The sequence below is a fragment of the Salvelinus alpinus genome, chromosome 18 (genome assembly GCF_045679555.1).
Source record: "Salvelinus alpinus chromosome 18, SLU_Salpinus.1, whole genome shotgun sequence".
Taxonomy (NCBI): Eukaryota; Metazoa; Chordata; class Actinopteri; order Salmoniformes; family Salmonidae; genus Salvelinus; species Salvelinus alpinus.
This window is the reverse complement of record NC_092103.1, coordinates 42283433-42305191: the sequence shown is the minus strand read 5'-3', so window position 1 is coordinate 42305191 and position 21759 is coordinate 42283433. Positions and strand designations below refer to the sequence as shown.

General features: G+C 41.9%; 2 protein-coding genes across 14 annotated transcripts in view; both read right to left on the bottom strand.

Moving 5' to 3' along the window:
* Positions 1-15268, bottom strand: part of tpm2 (tropomyosin 2 (beta)) — a 36754-nt gene extending 21486 nt beyond the window's left edge. For 6 of the 12 annotated variants that reach the window (XM_071351917.1, XM_071351915.1, XM_071351920.1 and 3 more), the window contains exons 1-2: positions 14960-15268; positions 11058-11183 (exon numbers count right to left, since the gene is read on the bottom strand). In XM_071351917.1, coding sequence (XP_071208018.1) covers positions 11058-11183; positions 14960-15073 — 240 coding nt within the window. In that variant the 5' untranslated portion in view covers positions 15074-15268. Of the gene's footprint in view, positions 1-144; positions 579-11057; positions 11184-14959 lie in introns of those variants that run through there. The other 6 variants (XM_071351923.1, XM_071351925.1, XM_071351921.1 and 3 more) reach the window with 1 other exon arrangement.
* Positions 15269-16132: 864 nt separating this feature from the next.
* tln1 (talin 1) overlaps positions 16133-21759 on the bottom strand; it is a 142169-nt gene continuing 136542 nt past the window's right edge. For both annotated transcript variants that reach the window (XM_071351904.1, XM_071351905.1), the window contains 2 exons: positions 18983-19108; positions 16133-17950 (listed from right to left, as the gene is read on the bottom strand). In XM_071351904.1, the coding sequence (XP_071208005.1) occupies positions 17816-17950; positions 18983-19108 (261 nt within the window). In that variant the 3' untranslated portion in view covers positions 16133-17815. The remainder of the gene's footprint in view (positions 17951-18982; positions 19109-21759) is intronic.

Below are 21759 nucleotides of genomic sequence, written 5' to 3'. Positions count from 1 at the left end.
TACCAGCAGAGATAAACTTTGCGATATTAGGTAATTATATTCCGTGTGTAAGCAATTATTTTGTGGGCTGCATCCATGCTCCCCTAGAAATGGTGATCATAGGCTCCAACTCGGATTAATCGGTTTATTCTAGGTGTCTCTTACCCGCTCTCTGGCCTGTCTCTCCGCATCAACCTCTCTCTGGAGCGTTTCGGCACGGTCCTCCGCATCATCAGCTTGTTGCTGCAATGTCTGAATTTTCCTTTTCACGGCTTCAATAGATGTTATTCCAGCCATTGCAACTGTATCTATGTAACACTTACTTATATTCAATAGACAAAGCTGCTATGAACGCGACGTTGTCTCGTTGCCTAGAACGCTACAGAGGCACCTGGATTGATGAGTCACGCGGCTTGTAAGAGCGACGGCCCAGTGATAGTCTACAATATAGTTATTTTGTGCCACTAGTATCCATATGCAAGCCTAAACGATCTTGTTAATTCAGCGACATGCTTGCAGTCTCCTGCCAGTTAATGCGTTATCAGAATTCAGTAGCTAGGGTACAAAGTTACTACATTCTTTTCTCCGCCTCCTCTCTTATCTTTCAGATGATGTCACAGGTCGGCCGCAGTTTAAAGGAATAGCAGCATTTTTAAAAAACAACGTTTTTCCAGTTTTGAAGAGCAGCATTTAATTTTTCTCTGCATCTCTTTGTTTTCTATTGAAATAAAGCATGTGTGTCTCAATGCTGTATGTCCATGCATATGTCATTTAGGCCATATGCAATTTAGACCAAGGGCTTGTAAGTAAGAATGTCACGGTAAGGTCTATGCATGCGACAAATACGATTTGATTTGGTTCCCAACCTTTTTCGGTTACTGTACCACCAACTGAATCTTGCTCTGCCTGGAGTACCCCTAAAGAACCCCCTAGTGTAGCCTGATCTCATAGACTAGACGTAATATAGCAAATGTAAACCCAGGACACTGAAATTAGTATGATACGTTACATTTGTATGGTTACAGACAGTTACTTAAGTCAAAAACGAAGGTATAACGCAAATGTCTAGCAACCCAATGGTTGCGAATGTAACGGATGTGAAATGGCTAGCTAGTTAGCGGTGGTGCGCGCTAATAGCGTTTCAATCGGTTACGTCACTCGCTTTGAGACCTTGAAGTAGTGGTTCCCCTTGCTCTACAAGGGCCGCGGCTTTTGTGGAGCGATGGGTAACGACGCTTCGTGGGTGACTGTTGTTGATGTGTGCAGAGGGTCCCTGGTTCGCGCCCGGGTCGAGGGGACGGACGTAAAGTTATACTGTTACACGAGTTCAAATCTCACCACGGACAACATTAGCATGTTAGCTAATTAGCAACTTTTCACCTACTTACTACTTTTTAGCTACTTTGTAACTACTTAGCATGCTAGCTAGCCCTTCCCATAACCCTTACCTTAAAACTTTTAGCTAACCCTTCCCCTAGCCCTAACCTTAACCCTTTTAGCTAACCCTAACCTTAACCTACCTCCTAAACTTAACCCTAACCTTAATTCTAACCCCTAGCCTAACTAACGTTAGCCAGCTAGCTAATCTTAGCCACCTAGCTAGAATTCGTAACATATCATACATTTAGCAAATTCGTAAAATACTGTACATTTTGCAAATTTGTAACATATTGTACATTTTGTAAATTCGTAACATATAATATGGATTGTAATTCGTAACATATCATACAAAATGGGTGATGGACATACACAAATTAATACATACCCTACGAAACTTAACATATCATACTAAATGGAGTGTCTCAGGACCGAGTTTGGGAAACCCTGGACTAGAGGGCTGATTCTTAGAGCAAATTTTCAATATTATCTTGAGGAAAGGCAACACTTTGGACATGCTGTTGAATGTGTCCACCGTGTTACTGGGAATGATGGCCCAGAACTAAATACATAAGATGACTAAAATGTTATTTGAGACCTGTTTCTATGCTTCTTAGTCTCTTTCTGTTGTAGACCTGCATATACAGTGCCTTCGGAAAGTATTCAGACCCCTTGACTTTTTCCACATTTTGTTACGTTACAGCCTTATTCTAAAATGGATTAAATACTTTTTCACCCTCATCAATCTACACACAATAACCCATAATGACAATGCGAAAACAGGTTTTTAGACACTTTTGCAAATGTATAAAACATACAAAACTGAAATACCTTATTTACATATGTTTTCAGATCCTTTGCTATGAGACTCGAAATTGTGCTCAGGTGCATTCTGTTTCCATTGATAATTCTTGAGATGTTTCTACAACTTGATTGGAGTCCACCTGTGGTAAATTCAATTGATTGGGCATGATTTGGAAAGGCACACACCTGTCTATATGAGGACCCACAGTTGAGAGTGCATGTCAGAGCAAATACCAAGCCACGAGGTCGAAGGAATTGTCCGTAGAGCTCCAAGACAGGATTGTGTTGAGGCACAGATCTGGGGAAGGGTACCAAAAAATGCATGCAGCATTGAAGGACCCCAAGAACACAGTGGCCGCCATCATTCTTAAATGGAAGAAGTTTGGAACCACCACCAAACTGAGCAATCAGGGGAGAAGGGCCTTGGACAGGGATGTGACCAAGAACCCGATAGTCACTCTGACAGAGCTCTAGAGTTCCTCTGTGGAGATGGGAGAACCTTCCAGAAGTACAACCATCTCTGCAGCACTCCACCAATCAGGCCTTTATGGTAGAGTGGCCAGACAAAAGCCACTCCTCAGAAAAAGGCACATGACAGCCCGCTTGGAGTTTGCCAAAAGGCACCTAAAGACTCTCAGACCATGAAACAAGATTCTCTGGTCTGATGAAACCAAGATTGAAGGAGGAAACCTGGCACCATCCCTACTAAGAAGCATGGAGGTGGCAGCATCATGGTGTGGGGATGTTTTTCAGCGGCAGGGACTGGGAGACTAGTCAGGATTGAGGCAAAGATGAACGGACAAAATACAGAGAGATCCTTGATGAAAACCTGCTCCAGAGAGCTCAGGACCTCAGACTGGGGTGAAGGTTCACCTTCCAACAGGACAACGACCTTCACAACCAAGACAATGCAGGAGTGGCTTCGGGACAAGTCACGGAATGTCCTTGAGTGGCCCAGCCAGAGCCCGGACAAGAACCCGATTTGAACATTTCTGGAGAGACCTGAAAATAGCTGTGCAGCAACGCTCCCCATCCAACCTGTCAGAGCTTGAGAGGATCTGCAGAGAAGAATGGGAGAAACTCCCGAAATACAGGTGTGCCAAGCTTGTAGGGTCATACCCAAGAAGACTCATGGTTGTAATTGCTGCCAAAGGTGCTTCAACAAAGTACTGAGTAAAGGGTCTGAATACTTATTTATTTTTTTATAAATTATCAAACATTTCTAAACACCTGTTTTTACTTTGTCATTATGGGGTATTTTGTGTTGATTGAGGAGGGGAAAAAACGATTTAATACATTTTAGAATAAGACTGTAACCTAACAAAATGTGGAAAAAGTCAAGGCGTCTGAACTTTCTGAAGGCACTGTATTTACATTGTTATGCCCATTGGGTCATCAACATTTAAATGTAATGTTATTGAGGATAGGCTATCTCTACTTTGATATGATGCACATACGAACATGGCCAAATTCATAATATACCCCAGTGGTGGATGTATAGCCAGCCACACTCCATTACACTTTATTTTGTTTGTTGTGGCCAAATTATTTCCCCTGTTTCCTCTATAAAAACCCTTTCCTGCAGTCAAATGACCACATCGCCCTCTAGAGGCATCATGGGTGGAATGTTATTAATATTTTTCATAATTAAGAAAATCCAGTGCTTCTATGTTTTGTTATATTTTGTGATGTATATAAAATTGGGAAGCAAAGTCAAAATGTAATACATTTAAACTCTATATCTGACATGGTACAGGTGTCTTCTTTTTTTTTTTAAAGCCCATAACCATATGTGTGAGGTGTATACTTGTTTCAAAGTTGATTTGTTTACCAAGAAACACTCTGTGACCCTGATTTAGCCCACTTCAGTAAACGGTACATGTCTAAAAGAAACATCAGAGGAAGCTCACTAACCTGGACAATAGGGGTAAAAAGATAACTTCTCAAACAGATACTCAACTTTGTGAGAGATCTGTGTGTAGAGCTGAGCATACGGTATAGATCGCACAGGAGAAAACAGGTGTAGCAAGTAAACTTGCTGAAGAGAGACGTTGATGAATGAGCTTCTACTTAGTTATTGTAACCTAGGTGGCATGGCATACACATATACATTTCTAATCAGCTGTCTCTATCCACATAAAAAAATATAAAGCTAAATAATAACATTAATAATATATTATTCAAAATAAAGAAAAGGATTTCTGTTTGCCAATCCTACATCAATATTATTGGCGCTCACATTTCTGAGCTTCTGTAAATCTATTCACTGTATGAATATATACAAAAAATGTGTTTAATTAACATTTTTAATTGAACCTTTATTTAACTAGGCAAGTCAGTTAAGAACAAATTCTTATTTACAATGACGGCCTACCCCCGGCCAAACCCGGGCGACGCTGGGCCAATTGTACGCCACCCTATGGGACTCCCAATCACGGCCGGTTGTGATACAGCCTGGAATCGAACCAGGGTGTCTGTAGTGACACCTCTAGCACTGAGATGCAGTGCCTTAGACCGCTGCTCCACTCGGGAGCAGTGGGCTTTAGATTTACTTGTGACTGGGGGTCAGTTAATATTCTTAAAAAGTGTTTAACTGTAGCCTACTAACCATTATTTAAACATATTTATCTCGAATAACAGTATATGAATGAACAGGATTTATTTGTTTCAACGTTTGAGACCTAAACTGTGTACTTTAGTAGCTACCTACTGTTTTGTCTTCAAGTATTTTCAGATTATGTATCTGTTTTTCCTCCATGAAAGGGCTTTAATAGGACAAGCTACTTAATGATGATCTTGTAATTATTTACTTGTGTGTGGTAGACTATTGCATAATTATCCTAATTCAAAGCAATACAATGCCACAAAAATATACATTTAGATTATTTGCCTTGTGCTGTTGATGGTAGCCTCAGAAAAGTACATATGGTTTTTAGTTTTATGCATTTATCATTAGTTGAATCTGTAATTTACCATGTTATAAGTTATTTGAGTGTAACCAATGTGTGTTTATGTAATACCATTTAGTTGATAAGAGGTCTGACTCTTTTAACCTGTCCAGAGAGAGAGAGAGATAAAGAGAGAGACAGAGAGAGAGAGAGAGAGAGAGAAGAGAGACAGAGAGAGAGAGAGATAGAGAGAGAGAGATAAAGAGACAGAGAGAGAGAGAGAGAGAGAGAGAGATAAAGAGACAGAGAGAGAGAGAGAGAGAGATAAAGAGACAGAGAGAGAAAGAGAGAGAGATAAAGAGACAGAGAGAGAGAGAGAGAGAGAGAGAGAGAGAGAGAGAGAGAGAGAGAGAGAGAGAGAGAGAGAGAGAGAGAGAGAGAGAGAGAGAGAGAGAGAGAGAGACAGAGAGAGAGAGAGAGAGAGATAAAGAGACAGAGAGAGAAAGAGAGAGAGATAAAGAGACAGAGAGAGAGAGAGAGAGAGAGAGAGAGAGAGAGAGAGAGAGAGAAAGAGAGAGACAGAGAGAGAGAGAGAGAGAGAGAGAGAGAGAGAGAGAGAGAGAGAGAGAGAGAGAGAGAGAGAGAGAGAGAGAGAGAGAGAGAGAGAGAGAGAGAGAGAGAGAGAGAGAGAGACAGAGAGAGAGAGATAAAGAGACAGAGAGAGAGAGGGAGAGAGAGCGAGAGCGAGCTTTGTCCAAACACAGTCTGAAAAATAGACTAATTGTGAAGCTGTGAGCATGAACTGGAAAGCATGACTTCACTTCACTATAAACAAGACTGCATTCTTTCAATTCTTTTCCTTCTTTGGTAACATTATAATGTTACAAGTTAAAGGTTTTGAATGTGAGATGTCTAATGTCACGCATGCTTAAGATTTACACGAGTATCATAATTACTAAGTTGTAATTTCTGTGTGTTTAAATATGTGGCATAATCAACCACAGTGTTAATATACCAATAGGCTACATGTGTCATTGGGTTTGCCATTGAAAAAGCGTCCCGACTCAATTATTGAAAATAATTATGTATAAATAACTAAACTTTACATATTTAAAACCGGTAGTGTCTATCAGGTTTCTATCATGAGTAAGCCTGAAAATTAACTAATCATCTCTCTCATCAGGTATAGCCACAGTCTTTAAATAGATCAGAGTGACAGCTATTGGTGACTGTCCTCTATTGGCACGGTTACAACTCTGGTGACATCATCACAGTGGCGTGATGATGGAGCGGGAAGAGGCGGCGGTCGGGAGGGGTGGAACATCAGGAAATTATAAACTGTGTTTTTAGGAAGGATTTTGAGAACAGTTAGTCTAGAATGCTGACAGCCACAGTCCTTATATGGACATGGTGAAACTTGATTGGAACTCTGAAGCATAACTGTACTGTACAGAGTTGAAATTAGCCTGGTCCCAGCTATTGCTTACATGCCACTCTCTCACTTGAGAAGCTTACCTAGTAATTTTTTAGATGATCTCATTTGCTATTTTGTAGCTTTAGCAACTATGTGTGTGTTTTTCTATCCCAGTTCGTTCCTCTCCCGTAGGCTTTACAGATGCTCCCCACCCCTTGGCTGCAACCATTCTAATTTAGTTTACCCTGCACGCACAACCCACGTGGAATTCCTGGTCTCTTTTTGACCCTTCCGGAAACATGGATCACTCCAGAGAACACTGCTACCCCAGCTGCTGTCTCTTCATCTGATAACATTTTCTCTCATACTCCGAGAGGATTTGGTCGTCGTGGTGGTGGCACAGGGCTGCTCATTTCTCCTAAATGGAGATTATCTCTTTTCTCCCTCACACACCTGTCCATCTCCTCATTTTTATTTATTTATTATTTATCTCTGAAACTGCAAGCACTTATCTCCCTCACTAGCTTTAAGCACTTGCTGACAGAGCAGCTCACAGATTACTGCACCTGTACATAGCCCATCGATAATTTAGCCCAAACAACTACCTCTCCCCCTACTGTATTTATTTATTTATTTTGCTCCTTTGCACCCCATTATTTCTATCTCTACTTTGCACATTCTTCCACTGTAAATCTACTATTCCAGTGTTTTACTTGCTATATTGTATTTACTTCGTCACCATGGCCTTTTTTTGCCTTTACCTCCCTTATCTCACCTCATTTGCTCACATTGTATATAGACTTATTTTTATTGACTGTATGTTTGTTTTACTCCATGTGTAACTCTGTGTTGTTGTATGTGTCGAACTGCTTTGCTTTATCTTGGCCAGGTCGCAATTGTAAATGAGAACTTGTTCTCAACTTGCCTACCTGGTTAAATAAAGGTTAAATAAAATAAAATAAATTATAAAAAATGTCCGCATCCTATGACTCGCACTGTCCTCTTTCCTCCCGGCCTGCTCGGCCATCCCCTCCTGCTCCATGGTTGAGTGACTCATTGCGAGCTTACAGAACAGAGTTGCGGGCAGTTGAGACTTTTTCCTATTCGTCATTTCCCTCATCAACTCATCCCTGACCATTGGCTGCATCCCCTCTGACTTCAAGATGGCCAGGGTCGCTCCCCTCCTTAAGAAACCAACACTCAATCCCTCTGATGTCAAAAACTACAGACCGGTATCCCTTCTTTCTGTTCTTTCCTAAACACTTGAGCATGCTGTCTCTGATCAATTCTCTCTTTATCTCTCTCAGAACAATCTCCTTGACCCTAACCAGTCAGGCTTCAAGATGGGTCGCTCAACTGAGACTGCTCTTCTCTGTGTCACGGAGGCTCTCCGCACTGCCAAAGCTGTCTCTCTCTCCTCTGTTCTCATCCTCCTAGATCTATTTGCTGCCTTCAACACAGTGACTCATCAGATCCTCTCCACTCTCTCAGGGCTGGGGGTCTCAGGCTCTGCACACACATTGCATCCTACCTGACAGGCCGCTCCTACCAGGTGACGTGGAGAGGATCTCTGTCTGCACCACGTACTCTCACTACTGGTGTCCCCCAGGGCTCGGTTCTAGGCCCTCTCTTCTCTCTATACACCAAGTCACGCGGCTCCGTCATGTCCTCACATGGTCTCCCCTATCATTGCTATGTGGATGACGCTCAACTACTTTTCTTCTTCCCTCTTTCCAATCGAAGCTCGCATCCGCTTACAGGACCGTGGTACTTGCCTACAGAGCAGAAAGAGGAATTGCTCCTCCCTTCAGGCTCTGCTCAAACTCTACACCCCAACCCAACCCAAGTTGGTCTCTTGAGCCACATCTTGTCTCTTGAGCTCCCGCTCAACCCAGTCCAAGCTCTTCTCTGTCCTGGCACCCCAATGGTGGAACCGAGTCCCTGCCCATCTTCCGAAAACCCTACTCTTCAAAGATTATTAAAAAAAAATATATATATTTAACCTTTATTTAACTAGGCAAGTCAGTTTAGAACAAATTCTTATTTACAATGACGGCCTACCCCGGCCAAACTCAGATGACGCTGGGCCGATTGTGCGCTGCCCCATGGGACTCCCAATCACGGTCGGTTGTGATGCAGCCTGGAGACGAACCAGGTCCTGCAGTGACACCCTTTGCACTGAGATGCAGTGCCTTAGACCGCTGCGCCACTCGGGAGTCCATAATCTTAAATAATTCCACAGTGCACCCCCTCCTCATGAGAATATTTGACTGTGTTTACACAGGCAACCTAATTCAGATCTTTTGACAATTATTTGTTATATCTGATACCTATCTGATCTTTCCCTAATGTGTAAACAGCAATAACAAAAAAACATGGAATCTGATCTTTTGAGTTCCAATTTACACCACCTCCAAATGTGGATCTCAATCCTGATACAACTCAGTCTGGTCAGATCTGATTTATTTTGCTCTGAAATGTTTCCATTTTGCACATGCCATGCCGTTACCACGTCAACTACCCCAAAATTTAAAGGAACAGTGACAGGAAATGAGCATCGCATCTGTGTACTACTTCAAATGCTACATCAATGTGAATGCACAAATCTGATATGGGCCACATATAAAACTGAGTGTGGACAGTCAGAAAAAAAGATTGGATATGAATAAAAATTAATCTGAATTGGGTTGTTAGGGTGGCTGCCTTTTCTGTGTTACAGGTTGTCTTGCTATACTCTTAGGATAACCTTTGGAAGAACCCTATTTGGTTCCAGGTATAATCATTTTGGTTCCATGTAGAACCCTTTCCACAGAGGGTTCTAGATGGAACCCAAAAGGGTTCTACCTGGAACCAAAAATGATACTCCTATGGGGACAGCCAAAGAACCCTTTCGGATCCCTTTTTTCCCCTACTCAATGGGGAAAGGCCTATGATGACATATAAAACAATACTATATAAGGTAACGTGAATGTGTATACCAGATCATAAAATCATAAGAAAGGCTATGAGACATCATTTAGAAAAAACATCGTCCTGTCTTAAGGTACAGTACGAATGATGACAAAAAGTTATACCAACAACTGAAGGTTTACTTATAGTTTACTACCACTGCTAATCCGGCGTAAAGGTTTCCTGCAGCGTACTGTATTATACGGTTTCTGTGAACCGTTCTGACACCATGTTGACACATTAGACCTGTATTTGACCGGAGTCAGACAAAGTGCGGACCAGAGAACACAGCAATCAAAGAAACTCAAACCAAATCATTCCCTGCCTTCACTCCAAGGTGCTGACAAGCTTTATGCTGTGTTTGCAAAATGTGATACAGGTCGAGGTTCGGCACCTTCTCCGTCGCAGCTGTCAACAAGCAAGGTCGCTTGATCAATGGGGTTCCAACTGGCCCATATCAGATTTGTGGATTCACATTGATGTAGCATTTGAAGTAGTACACAGATGCAATGCTCATTTCCTGTCACTGTTCCTTTAAATTTTGTGTAGTTGACGTGGTAACGGCATGGTATGTGCAAAAAGAAAACATTTCAGAGCAAAATAAATCAGATCTGAGCATCCAGACTGAATTGTATCAGGATTGAGATCCACATATGGAGGTGGTGTAAATTGGAAGTCAAAAGATCAGATTCCATGTGTTTTTTTGTTTGTTGCTATTTACATATTAGGGAAAAGATCAGATAGGTATCATATATGCCAAATAATTGTCAAATGATCTGAATTGGACTGCGTGTGTAAACACAGCCAAATATTCTCATGAGGAGGGAGGGGGGCGCTGTGGGATTATTTAAGATTCTCTTTGAAGAGTTTGGTTTTCAGATGTTGATGGGCATGGCCGGAGAGGATGGAACTTGAGGTGCGTCCCAATAATATTTCCTTTGGTGGAGGCATGTGGGCTGGTAGGAGTTTACACCATATTTCTCATATTAGTCATTTCCATTCAAATCAGCAAGGGCAAGTGAACAAGCGCTCACATTGGGAGGAAGGTGAGATAATTGGGACAAAACCTGGGAGGTTTGACAGAAGCATACTGCCCACACTGTGCAGTGCGGGTTTATCCCACCAGGGGGAGACAACGGGACCTGGGGCCTGACAGCCTACTGATTTATGACCTGACGACACATTTAGCTGTGTATACTTTTACATAGTATAACATTACAAGTGTGCTTTAATGACAGGCAGCAATGGTGAAATTGTGAAAACTATATGGCTGGAGGATCTTGGCATCCTTGATGAAATACAATCCTAAATCCCAATGAAGTGTTTCATTTTATAGGTGAATTTATGACAATAACTTAGTAGGGGAAATGCTTTAGCCATAACATATTCTGACATATTATTATCTAAATGACCAGTGAAAATCAACAAAGAGGAGGGGATTATGCAGTAGTCTCTGGAGTCAGTTGCTCGTCTGTGTACTGCAGTGATACATTGCCTAAAAGCACTACCATGTCACCCATATCTGTAACTGGGGTGTGTGTATGTACATGCCTTAATGGTGTGTGTCTGTGTGCGCGTGTGTGTGTGCCGTGATTTGACGTCACCGTGGTCGTAGTGACCCCCTAGTGTTGCCCTGTGTCACTCACGTCTGTGGCCTTCTTCTCAGCCTGCTCCAGCTTCTCCTGGGCGTCCTTCAGCGACTCGGAGTATTTATCCAACTCATCCTCTACTCCCTTCAGCTTCTTCTGCAGGGCCAGCAACTCTTCTTCCAGCTAGGAGACGCACGCACGCACGCACGCACGCACATGCACGCACACGCACACACACACACACACACACACACACACACACACACACACACACACACACACACACACACACACACACACACACACACACAATAATGTCAGGGGACCAATCCATTTTGTTTGTTTGTTAGAGTCATATTCAATAAGATACATAACCGATTCAATAAGATACATAACCGATTCAATAAGATACATAACCGATTCATATCAAACCTACTCTAAAGAGCATTCACAGAAGTCTCCATAAGCACTACATAGATGCTTCACAAATCATTCATAAGCAAAGTCCTACTGCATAAAGAGTGATATAACAGCTCCTTATATATATGACGCTTAATATGGCACGGTCCTTGATGCCGCCTTAAGCATATCGTTTACTTATGAAGGGCTTATGTAGGGTTTATGAAGGGCTTATGTAGGGTTTATAAAGGGTTTATGAAGGGTTTATGTAGGTTTTATGAAGGGTTTATGAAGGATTTACATAGGGTTTTGAAGGGTTTATGAATGTTTATAAAGGGTTTATGAAGGGTTTATAAAGGGTTTATGAAGGGTTTATGAAGGCGTCAGTATGCCTTAAAAGCTAATTCCTTTTTAGTTTGAAGTGGGACCCATACTGCATATAGATTGAGTTGGCAGTACAAGAACTGTCCTGTTGAAGGTTATAATCTATTCTCCAGTCGATGTGTCTGGGTATAACAGAGCACTGCCTGAGGCTGACCAGGGCAGGTTGGGCCAGGCATGAGGACAGACTTATAAAGGGAAAGCTGTCATAGTGTCCCTCCAGAGTCATAGGTTGTTTTCCAAATGCCACCCTATTCCCTACATAGTGCACTACCTTTCACTAGTGCACTACCTTTCACCAGTGCCCATCAAAAGTAGTGCACTATGTAGGGAATAGGGTGGCATTTGTGACTAAACATAGTCTCAGAGTGACTGGGGCTGCAGCTGGTGATGTTCGCTCAGTCTCCCCTTTCAACGGGCATCAAATAAACCCCTGTGCATTATCCACAAGCCTGGCAGCCGGACATAGCTCCCTCCGCGGCCTCGTAAAAGCAGACACCTATTAATTGTATTCTTGTGACGATAGCGACTCTCTGCTACTACTGTTTATGGTAAAGGTCAAGTAAAGTAAAAAGAGAAAAATGGTGCCCTGGTCATAGACTGAAGCTTTTGAGAGTTGAGTGTACCTGTAGGAGGGTTGCTTGTTTTGGGGGGTCCCCTGTTCACCTCATCATATCTAAGTTCTTGCTATCTTTCCCAATGTAATTAAAAAAAAATCTTCCTGACGAGTGTTAAAAATGTCTAGGCTACAACCAAAGAAGCTTCATGTGGTTAGGATCGTCGATAGAAAAGATCCCCTCTAACCTAGAAAAAGCCCATTGTGAATGTGAATGACAGCGGCAGTGTGTGAACCGTGAACACTATGTCCTTGTGATGAATGTCATTATTTTATTACATCTGACAGATTACAGCGGTCTTTTGGGCTCCAGCTATGTGAGAGGGCCATTCTGATCCCAGGCCTGCTGCTCTTTCATGTTATTTTGGTTCCAGCCTTGATCCCCTTTTTCTTTGTTGAACAACAATTCCAATAGACATGCCACCGTCAAGGCTGCTCCAAAGAGAAATGTCGGTGCTGGAATCAGAATAGCCCAAGGTGTGGTCATCTGCGAACAAATACTTGTGAGGGAAGACTACTCCTATTTATAGAGAGGCTCCATTTGGTTCTAGCTGACTACGTCAATTAAACATGACAGATGAGTAGAATGGAAAATTTAGACGCCAACAAAAGCTGAAGCGATTAGACCATTAGTTATTCGCCGCCACGGAAGCAAATGTTCTCCATGGTATCACAAATACACACTGGGGGGTAGACAAATGTTCAAGGACAAGGGGGGGGGGTTCCATTTCCATTCCATTCCAAGCCACTGGTGGCTTTCGTTACTTGGGAACTAAACGGAAAGAGAGGACTCACATAACATAATGGGTAATATTAGTCAAGTCTAAAGTGACCAGAAGCAATTTGGTTCAGTACTGTACATGTCCATATAAGCTCAAGCTATTTTCTATTCAGGAGGAGGATCCATTCCAAATCTCCATCATTAATCTGGGTTCTTGAGGCAGCTGAGGTAGGAAGTAGCTTCATAACAGTAAAAATTAGGTACAGTAGAATGAGATGGTGTATCTTCTCTTGTCCAGGTCCAGGTCCAGGTATAGCTACACAATCAGTTGTTGCCAAATCTGACAAGTTGTGTAGGTAGGGATGATTTTTTTTTTTAAATGCCACAGCTCTGAAGGTGCATATGCGTTCGATCATTTACTTCCAAATGCTCAAGACAAAGCAGAAAGATGGTTTTCTTGTTCCCATGGGGGATGGTAGGGAGTAGCCTATGTCCAAAGGCAGAAAATAGAATGAAACTGGGAGAAGGGCTAAGCTGCTATGGAGCCATAATGTCAACATTATGAGAAGTGTTCATCATAGACAGACCATGGGTAACAGCTGAGAGGGAGAACATGAAAAAGCTCGGACCAAGATGTAACTGATTCTGAGATGGGGTTGGATCCAAAATGATGACTGGAGAGTGTCTTTAGTCATTCTATCCCGGACTTGATTTTCCAACAGAAAAGTGGCAGAAGTTGATTGCAGGACGTGACAGGGTTAAAACTCAAACACCTTAAATTGTGTCTATTTCTTGAAGGCTAGCTAACACTTGTATAATACAGAATCTGACCATCTTCAATGGTTAAATTATAACAAATGAGAGATGACACTGGACATATGATCATTGGGAAGACTGGTATTCTCAAGTTCCCTGATTGGGTCAATACTGACAATTTGGGTTTGCTACTTAAGCAATAAGGCCTGAGGGGGTGTGGTATATGGCCAATATACCACGGCTAAGGGCTATTCTTAAGCACGATGCAACACGTAGTGCCTGGATACAGCCCTTAGCCGTGGTATACTCCGCCTTGCGTCGTGCCTGTGAACAGCCCTTAGCCGTGGAATATTGGCCATATACCACACCCCCTCAGGCATTATTGCTTAAATATACCACGGCTGTCAGCTAATCAGCATTCAGGGCTCGAACCACCCAGTTTATACTTCAAAATGAAACACTCATTCACACTGTACTCCTTAAGTCAGCTTATGCCCCCTTCATCAATGTGCTTTGACTCGGGGAATTTAACACTGCCCGTAATAACCTCAAACTGGCTGGGCCGTCTGGTGGGATCTGTCCATCTATCTAATCCACTTCACTCCGATCGGCCCGCTGTACCCATGAAACACCATTGAAGAGACTATAAGGACATTTATTATTTGTAGTTGCAAAAGTCTGAAGTAGCTTCATGGATAACTTCACAAGAGGATATTTAGAACAAACACTTACCTATCTTCCACATAGACGTTGGACATCTGTCTTACCATGTGTTTCAGGGTAGAAACTACATACTTGAAATATAGTAAATATTTGATAAAATATTTAATAAAATCACTGAGTTTTTACAGTATGTTTATTGTATATTGTAGAATAGATTGTACATGGATTACCATATGTGGATGACATACTGTCTGTCAATGACCAAACCACTTCATAGTTGACAGAGGGGAGCAGTATAATCATTAAATTGAATAAATCAGTGTAAAATCAATTTCTATTGGCATTAGATACAGTTGCCCCTCTCCCTTCAAGCAATGAAAAGGCAGGGAATGCCCTCTTGTTCAGTTAGTTATATTCCCATACCTGTTTGCATTTGTCCTCTGCCCCCTTTTTGTCTCCTTCTGCTTGCTCTGCCCGATCAATAGCATTCTCCTTATCCAGTTTCAACATTTGCATTTTCTTCTTGATGGCTTCCATGGTTACTGTTGTTTTTTTCTCTCTCCTAATAACAGGCGAAAAGGGTTCAGAGTTGGTGCTCTCGACGGACGCGCACGAGCCACACAGAGGACAGAGGACTGAAGTTCACAGAAGCAGCACCTCGAGCCGAGTGATGAGACAAAGCTAGTCTGGATTAGGTAAGGGAGGATGGGAGGATGTAATTCTGTCCAGAGCCCAATACTTTTTTTGGAAAGTTCAGATAAATCACGCCCGAGCTAGAGTGACGTCGCGCGCCTGTGATTCGTTCAACGCGTTGGGTAGGAATTAGGCGCACAGATTTTGTCCATTTTTGGAAGGCTCCGATTTCATATAACGTTCGAATGTCTGTGGTATGATATTGGACCTAAATATATCTGTAGACATAGGGATATAGGTGCCCACATCATGTAATGAAAAGGTTGGCCATCTTTAATAGGTCTACTTGTGTGTATTTAATTTCCCCTGTATTTGCCGTTCACTCCCGAGCGCACTGGGGGACGCAATTAGGCATGGTTTTAACCAGCTCATGTAAAAGTTATAGCCTTCATGCGCTCTTCCTCTTCATGGGTTCATTTATGTCCACATTTAATACAATTTGCACACTTGACGACATTACAGCCAGTGTCGTCTTAGTTTGTTCGCCTGAACTAGGCTTGTTCATTGATAAAAGTCTGTCAGGGCATGGGCTGTTTCTTATGGTATTTCAAAGAAGGGAAAATAACAGAAACAAGTTGTAACAACAGTAAAAAGTTATGTTGCCAAGATTGAGGGTAGTTGGTGCCGGTTAGCAGCAGCCACCTGGGGACGAAGTTGGTCTTTGGTGAAGAATGACCGGTCACAAACGACAAGGTACAGTAAGGAGCCATGGGGAAATGTATTTGTGACTGACTAGGCTACTGTAGACTTGATGCGACTAGAATTCGTTCACAATGGCAAGTCTATTTTACTCATGTTAACCTGTCTGAATATCAGCATAGCAGGTCATATTATGATATGAAGCATTGATAAAGAAGTGACTTCTTCAACATTTTAATGTTTCATAAAGAGAAATAAAATAACTTCTCAGAGAAAACCAGCTTTATTGACCATAAATCTCTTTTACAATACTATAGCACTGTTAATACATGTATATAGTATCAAAATCAGGAAGGTCAACAAAACAATTAGAAAATGAAAAGAAAAAAACACTCACGCTTTCCCTATGTTTGTAATCAACACATAGGCAACTTAACAGTTGTTTTCTATCCAACTATTTCGATTAAGAGAAAAGAGAGAACAAATGTTTGTAAAAGAGTGGATTTATATGATGTGTTAAGTTAAACAAATGGATAAGTGCACTTGAAGATGGGAAAACGTTAACAGTTAAATACAATTAGTTGTAAAATACATATAGCAGGCACTTTTTGACTCAATGATATGTTGAAAGAAGGTTAGGTTACAATGAGGCCTCTGACAATGTGAAATAGGCTGGCAATTCAGGGTACCTGACGGTTAATAACAACAACATTGGACACATTATCCTTTGCATACAATGGCCATCATAGGATTGTACTGTGTGACAAGAGAAATTACCCCAAAATACATATCTAAATTTGTGTCTAAAGATCTACTGGTTACAGTTGGCTATTAGATGCATATTACACAGTCTACATCTGATAAAGATTTTAACCAATCAATAGCACCCGAAGGAACAGTCATTCATGATTCTAAACAATGTCCTGAAGAAAGCAAAGTATGGCTTTATGAGCTTCAAACACAGATAATATCAGGTCCAAAAGTTCATATGATGACACAAACAAATACTCACATATACTTTATTAACATATAAATGTAATAGAAGATACCATTTGTAACACATTTCATAGCATTATTTATCTTTAAAAAAAAAAGAAAAAAAAAAGATCTGTTTTCTCTCTATGAATTGTTTAATCGCAAAGTAAATCATTGCACCTCTGGTCCAAATTGCAACAAAATACAGTTAAATGTCATTGGTTCAAATAAAAAGGAGGAGCCTACCTGACAACACACATTCTTGTTAAACAATGTCTTCTTTGGGATCTGACCAAAGCCACGGTTGTTTATGGTAAACACCTAGCTGAGCTCTGTGTTGCAGGGTGACCGACCGTCTCTTACCGTTCACCCTGGCCAGTTAAAATCATTGGTCAGTCAAGTAAGATCTCAACACTTACCCGCGCTGTAAGACCACCTTTTGGTGACTGCATTTTTCGAATCCAAAAAAGCAAAAAACAGACACCGCCAAACAGATAGTTATTGTGCTCACTAAAATAATAGCATGCTAGCGTTAAAGGCAAATATCGGTTATTGGCAGGAGGATGTGAATTTAATAAAAACGGTGAAGCGGCAGTGAACACATGCAATCTAGGACCTAAACGCTCAATTAAATCACAAACTATCAAGGACTACCTCAAAGACTTGGATACATATATATATATTTTTTTAGCATTATCCAAAAACAAAACCAGTGGCACTGTAACGCTCTTGAACGTGACAAATAATCTAAGAAAAAAATTCACTTAAAATAAACACCCTAATGCTTTCACTTTTTACCCCTTTCCTTTCTTTTTAATTATCACACCCTAATATTGCTCCTCTTCAAGCATAATACCTCTTCGTTTTCCTCTTTTCTCTAATATAGCCTGGGCGTGTAGGCCCTGAACATCGGATTTGTCTTCGCTGTATATATGTATGTGTGTGTGTGTGTGTGTGTGTGTGCACGTTTCATCACTGCTCCTGCCCGTCCTCCCTGAGCTCGGAGGGCAGGAACTTGTACTGCTGCTGTCGGATGGTGGCCAGCTTCTTTCTGGCCTCGTCCAACTCCCTCTCCTTCCTCAGCATCTCCTCCTGGGCAGCAATGATCTAACAGACAGAACACAACTGGTTAACACCCTGATCTAACAGACAGAACACACCTGGTTAACACTCTGATCTAACAGACAGAACACAACTGGTTAACACCCTGATCTAACAGACAGAACACAACTGGTTAACACCCTGATATAACAGACAGAACACAACTGGTTAACACCCTGATCTAACAGACAGAACACAACTGGTTAACACCCTGATCTAACAGACAGAACACAACTGGTTAACACCCTGATCTAACAGACAGAACACAACTGGTTAACACCCTGATCTAACAGACAGAACACAACTGGTTAACACCCTGATCTAACAGACAGAACACAACTGGTTAACACCCTGATCTAACAGACAGAACACAACTGGTTAACACCCTGATCTAACAGACAGAACACAACTGGTTAACACCCTGATCTAACAGACAGAACACAACTGGTTAACACCCTGATCTAACAGACAGAACACAACTGGTTAACACCCTGATCTAACAGACAGAACACAACTGGTTAACACCCTGATCTAACAGACAGAACACAACTGGTTAACACCCTGATCTAATAGACAGAACACAACTGGTTAACACCCTGATCTAACAGACAGAACACAACTGATTAACACCCTGATCTAACAGACAGAACACAACTGATTAACACCCTGATCTAACAGACAGAACACAACTGGTTAACACCCTGATCTAACAGACAGAACACAACTGGTTAACACCCTGATCTAACAGACAGAACACAACTGGTTAACACCCTGATCTAACAGACAGAACACAACTGGTTAACACCCAGAACACACCTCCTTCCATACATAGATTAACAGATAGGCGCATGGAAACAGGTATACACACCAACAGATATACAAAACATGCCTCATATGTGATCTTTAAGAAAGGAATTCTGAATGTGAATTCGGTTGTCATAGAATGACACTGTCTTCCTCTATTGCACTGAAATAGTCCTTACATCGATGGGAAGTTTGTGTGAAAATTCCAGCAGGCTCTCGTGGCCCTCTGCTTACCTGAGCAATGCCGCCCACCATCTTGCTCTTAACAACCACGGCCTGCTCGTCTTGGGCGTCAAAGGCTGCTTTCTGTGCCGCCTTCACCAGGCTATCAGAGGCCCTCTTAACAGCATTTCCGGCAGCCTGTGGAAGTTCAGAATGGACAGTGGGGTCAAGGTGACACAAACTCTAAGCCAAAACCCAAAGCATTCACACTTTAAGATGCTTACAGACACACACTTTTCTGTGATATTCAGCACACTGTGTGCAGGCCTTTTAAAGACGAGTGTAATCACATTTCAATAATGTAGCCCTGTAAGAAAAAAAAAACGAAATTCCAGACAGGATTTTAAAAGTGAATTGGGCTCCCAAAAGGGGTGTGGAACACTGACGACTGACTGACACATAGCTTTCGGTTAAGACCATGACTTCTCCACTCCTACTGTTCATAAACAGTGCCCCTGGAAAGGGAATGTCTGTCTCCGCCAGAGCTACTGGAGAGGACCAAAACACCCTGCTCTCTCTTCACGCTTGGGGATTGCTTTAAAAGGCAATACGGAGCTGTTCGCCGTAGTTCACTTGAAGCAAAACATACTTGTTACCAAGACTCACTTGGCAGCCCATTACAAACAAGGAGACGTGTTTTTTTTCCACCCTTCTCCTTTTGAGGCTTCGCTGAGAGAAAATAGGTACCGTGCTGGCAAGGCCAGAGCTGCTTTCCTGTCCAATTCTCCCTCCCCTTACACTATCTCTATGGTCGGAATGTCACTGTTAGCTTAGCCCTGACATAAAACACAATGCTAGACAACCCCGTCGGATCCCCAACAGCTGCTAGTCAGTAAAAGACGCCAGGTTTGTTTTCCTGGTACTGACCAAAATAGCGTACAGGTGTGGGAGGTTGAATTGGATAAAACCAACTGTCAAAATTAAAAACTCTTTTCACACTATTGTGCAAATCTGAACCATCTTGTGCTGGCATGGATATTTTTCTTTCATAGTCATTTTCAGCACCCTTCCAGCAACTATGGAGGAATCGTCACCAGGCTGGGGCAGTACAGTTTGGTTCAGTAGTGGGAAAAGGTTCATGGTTTTATTTTTTATGCCCAAGGCAACATATCTCGTACAAACCAAGTGGTTTTGTTTCATACATTTGATTTACACAATTATAAAAATAGATTGCTATCCTTTCCTGAGGTGTATTTCCATACCGCTTTGATACGACAGCAGTCAACACTGCTGTCAGTGGTCCGTTCTCTCATTTGTCGAGTATGTCAGGGATGTGCAGTATATGGCTTCATTTAGCAATTTGCCTCATGGCTATCACCACATCACAGCCATGACAAAACATGTCATAACATTATTGATTTTATACCAAGGGTTACCAGCATTAAAAAGCCAGATTATTTCCAAACTATACATTTTTCAACAAAACGTGATGCTACATTCACCAACATTGGTTGTCAAGTGCAATTTTAGGCGTTCACTGGTTGTTAGTTTTATTCAGTTTTATTCTGCCGTGTAAAGCAAAACTACCCAAGCACTGGTTGATTGTTCTAGAACTTTGCAGGTTGCTATGGCAAACAAAAATGGTTGCTATGGAGGCTATACCCCCCTTGCTAGCTAGCCAACTACACAGCTAAGACAATTCACTTCAAACTAGCTGCATTCTTTTTTTCTTTTTTCGTGTTTATCAATTGTCAAGGCTTTTTACAGTGGAAATCAGATGTATAAGTTGCATGGCTGGGCAGACGAGACAGTGGATCTGTAGTAGTAGTAGTAGCAGTGCGTTGCTAAGTAACGATGTAACCTATGGCACTTTTTATGAATGTGCCCATGTGTATGTTGTCTAGTATATCCGGATAGACTAACAATGGGAATTCCAAACCAACCATTGTATAATGACTCTATTTAACCCCCTCTGGTCTGATACCCCCTGCTGCCTTCGCTTCATGTCAGGGACAGTCAGAATACCCATACACCCCGCGGCCACGTACCTACCACACAAGCCTTACACACAGCACTACAATCGACTCTTAATCTTAACGGCCTTAATAACCAAGCAACGTTGACTAACTACATGGCCTTCCAAAAGGGATTGGAAACAAACGTGGAGTCTTCAACTTCTCCAGTGTGGCAGTAATCAAAGGCCGCAGCTTGGGTTACGACATTTTCAAAGGCAATGTATGTTGTTTCGAGAGACACTGTATACACAACTATATGGGAATGACCCAGCAGCAGCTGCAAGCCCGGAACAGCAGGAGATAAGCCGCTGCTGATTGGGATGAGAGAATATGAGCCGGTTGGCTGGTTGGTGTGCATAGAGCTGGGGGGAGATCCTGTAACTACACAGGATCGACTATTTCCAGAGAGAGGACTGACTGTGGATGGCCCACGTCAGTAATGCTGGGACAGCTTTGATAGGCTGGACTTCTGATTTTCACACACAGTTCTGAAACAGAATACCCTCCATATATGGATTGTGGAAATGATGAGTTTCCATGACGACACACCTCTAAAAGATAGTTTGCTAAACAGGAAGTTAAATGTCTCTTCTGCTGTGTCACCAGAGAATACTGATAGATACGTTTCTACTGAAGTCTGAATGAGTTGGCTCCTCGCAGTACTTATGAAATGGAGAAAAAGATTGGGGCCTTTGGAGACAATAGACGAGGGTGGATCTCCTCACCTGTCCTTTTCTTTATGGAACAACAGACACTTCTAGAAATACTGTAGCAATGGGATGTTAATAGATAGAGCCATTGATTTAGAGCCATTGATTTAGACCGTGACACATC